Source organism: Sphaerodactylus townsendi, linkage group LG06 (genome assembly GCF_021028975.2).
Source record: "Sphaerodactylus townsendi isolate TG3544 linkage group LG06, MPM_Stown_v2.3, whole genome shotgun sequence".
NCBI lineage: Eukaryota > Metazoa > Chordata > Lepidosauria > Squamata > Sphaerodactylidae > Sphaerodactylus > Sphaerodactylus townsendi.
In genome coordinates, this window is record NC_059430.1 from 34,749,055 (window position 1) to 34,761,363 (window position 12,309).

The 12,309-nt window shown below is 42.5% G+C and overlaps 1 protein-coding gene across 1 annotated transcript in view; it reads right to left on the bottom strand.

Annotated features, from left to right (window-relative positions):
* Positions 1–12,309, bottom strand: part of LARGE1 (LARGE xylosyl- and glucuronyltransferase 1) — a 405,097-nt gene that overhangs the window by 38,735 nt on the left and 354,053 nt on the right. Inside the window, 1 exon segment of the mRNA XM_048499683.1 lies at positions 1–93. Coding sequence (XP_048355640.1) covers positions 1–93 — 93 coding nt within the window.

Sequence of the window (12,309 nt, forward strand, 5' to 3'; positions counted from 1 at the left end):
GGAGTACAAGTGAGTCCGGTGAACAGTGAAACGCTCCCGTCGAAATTCGTAGCACAAGTCATCTTCATCTAGTTCAGATAGTTGCTTCTGGAGCTGCACAAAACCCCAAACCCAACAGGATACATTTTGAGGCTCTTTTCAATTAAAAAGCAGCATCGTCATAAGATCCAAATAATCATGCAATGTACTGTAACACTTCTAGACCCAAAGGTTACGATTTCATTCATTCATTCATTCATTCATTCATTCATTCATTCATTCATTCATTCATTCATTCTCACCCTCCCCAGACAAGCTGGGCTCAGAGGGGCTTACATCATAACCACAATTAAAACAGACTTCATAAATCAAATCAATACAATAATATGCTAAAATGCAGGGATATGTGTTGGTTTCAGTCTGTTTCCTTCTTTAGGGCCCTGAAATGAAACAAAATGAAGTACTACTTTGCATTATACCTGTGAAAGTACTTTGTCAAGAACAAAGTAATGGCAATGATAATGAAACTGGAATACCCTGATGATAGGTCCTTTGGTAATAGATATGACAGATAAAGGTGTTTAGTCAGAGAGATGCTGGGTCACCATTATGGCTCAGTTGTGACCTACATCGTGACATCTATCTGTCAACAGTTGGATCAAACGTTTAACTCAGTTCCTATACTCATATATAATTTATTGGCAACAGCTCTGCCTTTGTATATGCCTACTGGATCAAGGTTTCCTGAAGCTCTAAGCCTTAGATGTGGTCAATGACATTCCTGGGGTTCAAGGTACAGCCTAAAAGTAGCTGACCTCGTTTTTCTAGCATCAGGGACAGTGGGTGGCACTTGGGGAGAGGATGTCCCAGCAGTGCCCTTTGCTTTGTGGAGTACTGCAGGGGGCAATCCTCTCTCCAATGTTATTTAGCATCGATATGAAACCCCTGGCACAGCTGGGCTGGAGCTTTGGGCTGGGCTGGGCCAATGACACACAGCTTTTCTATACATGGAGGACCAGTTACACACCTCTTATATTTTGGCTAAGTGTCTGGAGGCCATGGTGGGGTGTTTGAGGAAGAGCAGAATGAAGCTTAATCCATCAAAGACAGAGGTCCTGTGGTTGAAATGAGGGGTGGACGGGGCGAGAGGGGTTCCAACTGCCCAAATTGGATGGAGTGCCTTTAACATCTGCCTCCTCCATCAAAAGCCTGGGTGTGATTCTGGAGTCCTCCCTTCTATGAAGACCCAGTCATACATATGGCCAAGGTGCCCTTTTCCCATCTCTGCTAGGCTAGACAGCTGTCCCATTCAGACCTGTCACAGTGATCCATGCAATGGTCACCTCCAGGCTGGATTACTGTAACTCATTCTATGCTGGTCTGTCCTTGAGATTGCTCTGAAAACACCAACTGGTCCAGAATGTGATGGCAAGGGTTCTTACTTGGACTCCAGTAAGAGCACACATTTGATCTGCATTCTGCCAACTGCACTGGTTACCAGTGGAATCCTGGATCATGTTAACCTTTAAGGCCTTGAGTGGTCTGGAACCTTCATATCTTTGGAACCTCATCTCCCCATATTGCCCCTGGAAAGCACTTCTCTCTACCATTAGAAATCTTCTGGTGGTCCTTGGTCCCAAGGATGTCTGACTAGCCTCAACCTGGGCCAGGTCTTTTGCAGCCTGGTGGAACTCCCTCTCATCTGACACCATAATCCTGCAGGATCTTAGTTAATTCCACAGGGCCTGAAAGACAGAAATGTTCCACCAGGCCTTTGGTGGAGGCAGCCATGGTTCCTTTCCCAACTTGCTGGCCTCCCAATACTGTCTCCCTTTCTCCTGCCCCAACTGCTGTAAGGCTGAACACACTCAGACAAAGCTAACTTTAGAAAAGGAACTTTATTGATTTATGTCACCCTAACTACAGGGTGCTGGAACTGAGGATTCGTGTCCTCAGTTCCAGTATTCACTTTATTCAGAACTCAACAACAACCAATCAGCTTTCTCTCCCTGCCCAGTCTCTGGCCTCTCATTGGCCGTGAAGCTCTGGTGGGATGTAGCTTCACAGCTTACTTTCCCGCTCTTTTTGGAAAAAGGCGGGAGCCGGTGCATGCTGGGAGTTGCAGTCCTGACAAATGCTATACATTACATTATAATGGGTGGGGGTTAGAAGAATTTTTAGTCTATATTGGGGCCCCTTTAAGAGTGCCCTAATAATAATCTAAATTTGTTAGTTGCCATAATTGATACAATTTGATGTTAGTGTTTTAATGTTATTATTATTATGACTGCTGATTGTTCAATCTAATTTTGATATTGATACACTTGATTATGTGTGTTAGCAGCCCTGAGGGCAGCCTTTGGCTGGAAAAGGGCGAGACAGTAATTTTTTTTTTTAAAAGAGTCATCTGCATGGCTGTCTTTGCAGTACATCAAATTCTCTGGTGTCTGTGGCGCAGAATCCACAAAACCACATCAGGAAGATTCTTACTACCAAATGCCAACCACAGACTAATTTTTTCTAAAGCTCCTTCAAGGAGGTTCTGCAAATGTGAGTGCTAAGCAGTTCAGTGGGCTTGAATGCACAAAACACTTTGAGTGTCACATGAGACATTTTGCATTAGAAGTCCCTGAATACCCAAGCACAACGCGGCTGACCACAACAGGGGAAAGAACAAAAAATGAAAGAGAAGTAGGTGTGTTTTCTTCCTACTTCTCATATGTTTTCAAATACAAGTTAAATATGAAGTATGTTGCTTTGGATTGATTATGGGGATTTTTGTGGCACACGCTACCATTGCTTGACAAAGTATGATGGGACACAGACCACCCTCTTTTGCTTGGTTTTGTGTTGGGGTAAAGATTAACGTCTCTAAATTCAGTAATTTACTTTCAAGCATATGAGTGACTGTGGGGAAAGACTACTCATTCCTGGCTTAGTTTTTATTTTGCATATACATATGGAGGTGGGGGTGGTTCTGACAAGCTTTCTCATTTATGCACTACCTAGCCAGACTGCTACCCAGATGGTTGTGTTTCAACAAGGGTGCTGAGTCAATGTGTACTCAGAGCATTTTGTGGGGCATTCTCAGAGATAAGAACATGGGTGGTCTCTCTCTGTTTGCCTCTAGTAATGACAACTGCAGATTATTAATCTATCTGCATAGCCTTATATTGAGAAGTAGGTTCCATTTTATTCAATAAAGCTTACCTCCAGACAACAAGAATTAGTGCTTTCAGTTACCAACTGATGGCATGCTTGATCTTTTAACTTTTAAAATATTTGGCCATATGCTGCAAAGCCAGTGATCAGACATTAAAGAAGATTCTTTTTCCCACTGTCTTTACACAGACTGCTCTTCCTTCCTTCCTTCCTTCCTTCCTTCCTTCCTTCCTTCCTTCCTTCCTTCCTTCCTTCCTTCCTTCCTTCCTTCCTTCCTTCCTTCCTTCCTTCCTTCCTTCCTTCCTTCCTTCCTTCCTTCCTTCCTTCCTTCCTTCCTTCCTTCCTTCCTTCCTTCCTTCCTTCTTCCCATCCATCCATCCATCCATCCATCCATCCATCCATCCATCCATCCATCCATCCATCCATCCATCCATCCATCCATCCATCCATCCATCCATCCATCCATCCATCCCTGGCAAAATATCCATATTCTTAAAACCCTTGCTCAGTTTGTTGTGTTTACCTATGCAGTGCATGCTTTTTATTTACTTGCTAAAATTATTTTCATTTTAACTATGTTTGATATGATTTTGTAATCTAAATTAAGCTCAGAGGAGAGAGCATCAGTCATCCCTTTAGCAATATGTAGGGGTGTGGGGTGGAGGAGAGAGAGAGAGAGAGAGTGTGTGTGTGTGTGTGTGTGAGAGAGAGAGAGAGACTCAACTTTGGGAACAAAGGTCTTTTAGGAGACCAAATGTGAGAGAAACCTGAGTGCAAATCCTGAAGCTGGAGACAACCTCTGTTAACTTGGCTGCTGGATGCCACAGTGTACCTTGAGAAAAGTGAAGGAAGGAGAATCTTGTGGTTTAGAGGCTGGGAAACCTCCTTGTTCCCCATGATGCAAGAATTGGTCCTGGCAGAATGGTCTCACCCCATTTACTAATCTTTACTGTATGATGGGGAAGTTGGGTACACTTGTTAAGGCTTCAATTTCTCTGATAATTATGGTTACAATGAGCACAGCTTTGTAAGATTGGTTTATCTTCTGAAAGTTCATACTGAAGATGATATTCTTCATCAAATTTAAGATAAACTGGTCTTAAAAGAAGCAAACATGATTACATTTCAGAGTGATCACCATTGAAAAGCAGTGCTGATCATGACCTCATTCATTTCATTTCCTCTAAAGTATGAATTATGTTCCATACATTACAGATACAAATACAGCCAGATATGGTTAGATGAAACACCTTAATTTGGTTTCTTGGGGAGACATTAAAATTTCCTTTGTCAGTCCTATTCATCAGCCTATGCATGGGTGGTTAGAGAAACTGTACCACACACCACTGGTTTGAGATACTACAGTCTCTCCTGTTTTTTATTTCATAAATAGCTAAACTATACATTTGTAATTGCAAAACAGCCACTATCAAGGTAGCCACTGAGTGATTATCAGATTACTTCAGGTGTCTAAACTAAAAGGATCTAACAGCTTAATTATGAGTTATGGAATAAAGCTATGGACTAAACGAGGTCTCCAATTACTATAGAGGATCAGGGCAAAGCTTATTTTATGCTCTGGTATTTTAATAGCAAAATTTTTTAAAATACCAGAAGGGCATAAGTGCAACTTTAATATTTTTGTGATATTTTTACAGGGAAAATGTTATGCTATAGACCAAAGATGGCCAGCTGCTCTGTTCCTGGGGTCACTATATTACCCAGAGAGTGGCTCAAAAGTATATTTTGTCACATAACTGTAAGGTTGTGGTCTGACCTCTTCATTACAGGTTAAATTTCATAGCACAATAGGTACCATCTTGCATTATGGAGCACATGTGGTTAGAAAATGTCAGGCCATTACAAATAATATCAGAGTTGATATCCTAGACCTAGATAAACAGTCATCAAACAGAGATAAAAAAATCTCTTCAGGATCACACTGAAAATATGATTGCCATATAGTCAGGCATAATCAGGTGTTTGTAAATAAACTTTTTTGTTCACTTGAAAACTTCTCCTCCACACAGGTGGTACACTGCAAGATGCTTTTGTCTTCATCTTCCACAGTTTCAAAGGTGGCTGGTTGTTAAACCTTGTGTGGGGAGAGGGGGATGCTGTGCTGAGTTCTTTGAGCCCTGCGTGGCTTTCTAGATTGCTTACAACTGACAATTAAGAAGACTACATTTGAGTTACAAATATTGTTATTTTCATGCAGATGCTTCACATGTTTGCAACACAAGTGCGTGATGAGCCAAAACTGACATAATCACACTTGACAGTCCTATTCTGAACTGTTAATTCTACACATGGCAACCAGCTTCCCATGTGTCGGTGGATAACCAAGAAATGATGATTTTTTGGGGAAACATAATAATACTCTTGAACGTTGCTTGATTTCCCTCTGGCATCTAAGGCTTCAGAACATTCTAAATATTATACTTTGAAATTTCCAAACAAGTAAGTCTAGACATTTTTTAAATCAAACCAAGAGTTTTTCAGGTGCATTTTTTGGCTGTGGTTTACTCTGCCAAACAAGTTCATTGGTTTTTCTTTAAATTATCCAAAAGAGCAAGTAATAATGCAACTCATATTTCCAATTATTACTGTCATCCATTTGAAAGATTCATGTAGTTAGTCTATATCTGCAACGTGTCTGCACCGTAATTAAATTGTAACGTATGACCAGCAAACTGGCCAGATCTGAATAAATCTGTAGAAATAGATGCAGGTTAGTTACATATCCATATTATTACTGAAATATAATCCATGCAACTTTCATGTATGTTGAAGTGTATTGGGGCAAAGTTGTTCATACCTGCTGCCCAGCATGGTAAGTTGAAGAATACTTGCACTTTAAAATAAAAAAGCCACATGAAAAGTAAACTTTATAGTGGTGAGATAGCAACTTTTTTCTTCTGTTTTTTTGGCATCAAGTGAAATCTGACTTATGGCAACCCCATAGGATTTTCAATATAACATTCAGAGGTGGTTTGCCATTGCCTGCCTCCATGTCACAGCTCTGATATTCCTTGGAGGTCTCCCACCCAAGTTGACCCTGTTCAGCTTCTGAGATCTGATGAGATCATGCTAGCCTGGAGCATCTAGGTCACACTAAAAGGTTCTTGTCTGTGTGCCATCTAGTCACAGCTGATTTATGGCGACCTTGTAGGGTTTTAAGGCAAGAGACAATCAGAGGTGGTTTGCCATTGCCTGCCTCCTTGTGGACAGTGAGAGTTCTGAGAGAACTGTGATTGGCCCAGCAGGCTTCATATGGAGAAGTGGGGAATTGAACACAGTTCTGCAGATTAGAATCCACTCTTAACCATTACACCATGCTGGCTCTTACTAACTGGAAATATTAGAACAAAAGTATTCTTTTACATGCCCCTCAACTTCCGTTTGCCACTGATAGATGGGAAGTAAAATATCCAGGGAAGGTCTCCTTCAAGTTTAATATCCACATTTCTTTTTTCTATGTGTTAACTGCTTCTCCTCCACAGACAGCGACCAGGGTGTGAGTACATTCTGCAAATACTGAAATTAGGTTTGGAACACTGTAGGTCTCCAGCAAAGGCAAGCGTGTAGAAGGCAGATAAAGAATCACCAGAGACAAATTTCTAAAACCTTTAAAAATCCTTGCTAAGTTTTGCCTGGAAGCAAAATGCAGCATGTATCCTGACTTCAGATCAAAAGAACTGGCCTTTGAGGCTGGTCTAGTCTGACAAGAACAAGCTAGCTCTGACAGTTGCTTCTAAACTATTCCTTGAAGTCTGTTATAAACCCTCTTAATTCACAAGATACAGATTCCCATAAAATATATATCCATTACTAAGAACTGGCTTCCTGTTCATGTAATATACTGCAAAGTGATCTGATCATTCATCATTGGCTGCCAGAGCCCCTCTGAATGTCCCTTTATCTTCCCTGAACAGTATTCTGTTGTTACTTTCTGCTATCTCTACTCCTTTTCTAACAAAGCACTTGGGGGAGGGGATTCACTCTCCAATTTGTTCTGTCAGCTTCCTAGAGTTTCTGCAGTTTCAGAGAAAAAAATAAGCTGACTCAGGTACTGCTTAGACCATTAGCCCTTGTGGTTTGGAGGCCAAAGCAGGGATGGAGTTTCACCTGTACATTCCATCTCATCAGTGCAAGGACTGATGGGTGGGAGAAGGTTGTTGCTTAGTTAGGCCCTGTACAGGTGCAGTGTACATGGCCTCATGATAACACTACACTTGATTGGTTTAGGTCATCTCATTAGCAACATACCTGATTGGTCAAGTTACATATTTCACTATTCATTTGATTGGTCAACTGGAATCATGCCATCATGGGTTCCTTGGCATAAAGAAATGTCTTTCATTCCAGTCTTTGCCCTTTGTCTGGATTTCATCTGTCTTTGAGATAGCTCATGTTGGCTGGAACACTTGTTTTGGACTTTGAAACTCTGCTGGTCTCAGTGTTGTCAGATAATCCTTGTTAATGTGCTTAAATTAAAAATTTAGATTTCATTATTTTACCATTGCTGTTCCCTGCTCTTATACAGATATATCCATACATTCCTTTAATAAACCTTAGTAATTATAACTTTGTCGTGTTCTTGGGTTTTGGGCTTCTACCAAAATCCAGTAATTTTGTTCTCTTAGTACAGCTGCCAGAATAATTTTTGGAACTTTTTTGTCTCTTCCCTTCCTTTGCTGACTGCTTGATCTTAGAAACAGTAGAGCTAGAGACTTAATCCCTCAGTCTCTGGCAGGAGGATGAGTTAAGCAGACTGCGGGGAGCACATTACACTGGGGTTGAGAGGATTCACACTTCAGCAGTTTGTGGTTTTGCATTTGACCAAACTGTCAGCTGCTTCGAGAGCAAAAAAAAACACATGCAGACTTGGGAATCTGCCTACATGGACCAACTTGGAAGGTAAAGGAAACTCTCCCTTCAGCACACTGCAAATCCAGATTTTTACTAAGAAGGAAAACTTTAATTAGGGAAAGGAAAGTTTGGGAGCTTCCTGCAGCATTTCACCAAAGTCACAAAACATTCTTCTCTGAAGCCAGTGATGTCTGTAAAGTGTTCGTCGTTATAGTTGTCATAACTGTTGTTATAGACTAATATGGCTCCTCCTTTTGATGTTATGTGGTTTATAATCTAAGGAATTGGGTCTGGGGTTGGGGAGGGAGAGGATTCTGCAAAATTTCACCCCCAAGATTCTTCACATGCTCTAGGATTTGCGCAGAGTGATTTTTTTTTGCTTCCTCTTTAACTGACACACAAATACTTTAACATTCTGATTCTCTTCTGGAGTCTTTTCACCTCCTCCTCAGGTTGCTTTTTGATTCTTTCTTTACTTAATTTGCAAAGCTCGTATCTTGAGCACCCCCAAGCTTATAGACACCTTGTCAGTGGGTCTCCCCATTATGTTGCTTTTGTGACCAGTTTAAGGGGAAGGAACAGCCAGCTTACTAGGACAGAGTATTTAATTCCATTGCTAAGTCGCTTATTTTAAGATGCCCAAGCAAAAAAGGGGACAGGGGCCCGCTAAGTCGCTTATTTTAAGATGTCCAAGCAAAAAAGGGGACAGGGGCCCGCTCCCCACTCACCATAAGCCGCGGGGTCACCTCTTTATAAGACATGGGGATCCTGGACGTTCCCCACTTCACCAGCAGCCACTGCGCAGCTGCCCAGAATATGCCGCTCTCCCACCTCCTTGGCGCGTGTCAAATTAGGTCCTCTTCAAAGAGCAACATTTTCCAAAAACGCGGGGTGGTGGGGAACCTCGGCTGTTTACATGTGGTTGATTAGCTGTGACGCACAGCTTCCCAGCCAATCAGGAAAAAGGATCCTCCATTTTGTTTAGGGAAGGTGTCCCCGTCAGAAAGTGGGCGACATGAAGCTACGTGATGATGTAGACTATCGGTGGGAGATCGTTAATTGCACAGCATAGCGTGCCAACATTGCTCCCTTTGCTCGAGCTTTACGGCTTTGCGAGTGAACCTATCAAAAACAACTTCTCATGTCAGCCAATCAAAATGGAGGCCCGCCTTTGGCTGGCCGCCACTTCCACGTGTCCATGATGCACACGCGTGCCAGCCAATCAGAACGCTCGATTGCCACGGAACTCCTCCTCTTGCTCCCCCGCGTTATTTCCTGAATAGCAAATGAGTGGGGAACAAATGTCTCCATGGTCAAAAGCCACGGAGGCTTTTCTACGCGGGGTCGCTGTGGCGTTGCACTTAGAAGAGGTAAGTGGGGAGTGGCCCCAGAGTTGCTTAAGTGTTAACAGTTGTGTACAAGAGGAATTTTTGGCAAAGCACCTTTTTAAATCCCTAAGACGTATGGCAAGATAAGCTACATCTTCTGACACTTTTTATTCCACACAATTATGGGCCAACTACACAGTATCCCTACTTCCCATTTAGTTAAGTCACAATGTTCCATATAGCGCTGAAACATCTTGCCTCTATGGAGTGCTGAATGCAACCATTAAAAGTCAAAGGAAAGCTCACAAATAAGAGAGCATGCGGTGTTTTGCTTTTAGGGCTTTCACTCAAAGCTTCAACTTTAGCACAGAGTTGCTGTGACTCCTCCAACTGCTTTGTAAATGAACAGTTCTCCAGTTAGGAAGGCAAGCTAAGGGGTTCATCACCCACAGAAGGGAGGGGTGGTTGTCTAGTCTGTTGATATTTACTTTCTTATTTTTCATTCTGTATTTTCACAATTCCTAAATCCAATCTTTGGCTTGCAGAAGAAAAATATGCGATTGGATCAGTTGCTGTCTTAGATGCATGCATGCGAAACTTTAGCAAATCTCCCTTTAGTGGATTTTTTCTTCATAGGATAGTCCAGGAAATACATTTCCATTAAAGAGGAGATGTGGCGGGGGAGATGCACAATCCTTTTTGAACTTAAAAGAGCTGTTGACTTCCTTTTGCTTTGCTTCGCTTTGTTTGCTTATTGTCCACCTTTATCATATGGACTCAAGGCAGATTACACACAGTAAATCAACACAATCAACAATACAGGGCATTCGGTAACCAATGCATTAGGATTGTAGAAAACTGTAGACTAACCAGACAAAACCACACTGCGTAGCATAGTATTAACCGGGCATATTAAGTGATACAACAATACATAATAGGATCCCACTTACAGAAAGCTATACAGGTCATGATAGACCACAATCCCTAATCATTTATGCAAGTAAGCTTGAGAACTAGTTGTTGTGGGTTTTCCGGGTTGTAGTTTGGTAATTTTAACTTCAAACATTTTGCGCGATCTATGGTTGGCGTCTTCAGAGGCATGTCACAGAACCATAACATGCCTCTGAAGATGCCAGCCATAGATGTGGCCAAAACTACCAGACCACGTCCACACAGCCCAGAAAACCCACAACAGGAAGCTGATTCTGGACATGAAAACCTTTGACAAGATTTCAAGTTTCAGAACCATTCTGTATAATGCAATCCTATTACCTGTGCAAAAAAGACTCTCTTGAATCACTCAGTTTTGCAAAGTTTGTGGAAAAGCAGGAGGGTGGGACTGAAATAGCAGTGCTGGACTCTCTGACACTACTCCTTCCACCTAAACCCCTTCTCCTCCAAAACAGCTACAGGTCCCATGGCACAGGGATTATAAGTACCAGTACTGGCCCCATATTTTCCCAGCATAGGGTATCAGCAGTTGGAAGACTTGCCATGGCATAGGGGGACATTAAACACCTATTCTATCAGCACATCTGCTCCAATCAAAATCACCTTTGCCTCTCACCAAGTGGGTAGAACTTTGCCAGCCTCCTCTTACTGTGTGTGTATGTGAAAAGCACCGCCAAGTTAAAAGGCAACTTATGCCAACTCAGTAGGGCTTTCTAGACAAGAGACTAGCAGAGATGGTTTTCACTGCCTTCCTCTGCACAACAACCTGGGTATTCTTCAGTGGTCCTCCAGCCAAGTACAAATCAAGGCCAACCCTGATAAAATCTGATGAGATCAACCTGGCTTGGGCCATTTAGGTCAGGGCCCTACCCTTACTAGAGAAAATTAAGAGCTACTCATTTCAGCAGGGCTGGCAGGGTGAAGCCTGGTTACACCAGGGCATGCAGCTAATAACATGCTAGTTCTGTCAACCATGACACTGTTCTCCCCAGGACCACACCTTTTATTACCCCTGCTCAGCACCTGGTCATATAAACACAAGAGTTACTAACCATACTCATAACTCCAACAAAGCTGTAGCTGCTGAGAAAAACACTATGATGAATATGAGGCCCTGACTACAGAACTGTCTTGCAGCTTTTGCAGTGAAATCGCAAGTGGGTATACTAAACATTCTGCTGAAAAATTCTGCACTTTCAAGTAGGTCCTTTGATAATGAAATAGTGGACATAAACATTAAAGGCTGTTAGAAGGCTGATAAATCAAATATGATGGTATGCTGTGCCTTTATAGCTTTCTGTGAAAATTTGCTCTCTCTGCTAAAATAAGAGGGAACAGCAAAGACAACAGAATTAGGACAGCAGGGAATGCAGGTTAAGAAAGAAGCTGGCTGAGATGACCCAATGCTTGAGCAAAAGGTCGCTACCAGCCCAATCCAGAGTGTGTGGCAGCCAGGGACGTTACTGCTGCTGCGCCACCATGCTGCCCTCAAAGAGCTTCCAGGTGGCACAGGAAGAGGGGGAAAAAAAGAAAAGAAAACCCCATGCCCCCTGAAAATCACCCATTAAAAAGAAGAGTTACTCTACACTTGCAGGTGGCATAAATATATAGCTGGGGAGGAGGTATTCCTGGACTGAAAGCCTGGTGGAAGCTGGCTACAGTCAGCTCCCAGCTGCACTGATGAGGCCTTGCACATCAGTGCAGCTGTGAGGCAGAGAAGTCCTCCAGGTTTGGGTGCTGTGGGGCTGCGTGGCACCCATTTGATGATGTGGGTGCCCTCTTTGCCAGAGTGTTTGCCCCTTACGCCAGTGGGGAAGGCACCCACATTTTTGTGAACTCACGGCACATCTGCAACTCCATTCCCCCCATGGATTGGGCTGAAATTTTTTTCCAATTACTTGGTTCTTCCTGCTGCATATTTGGTGGGGAGAGGATGTTTTTTGAAACTTACAAAAACCCTGGCTCAATCTGCTTATTTTTTAAAGCACCTGCTAACACATATGGCATTTGAAATACA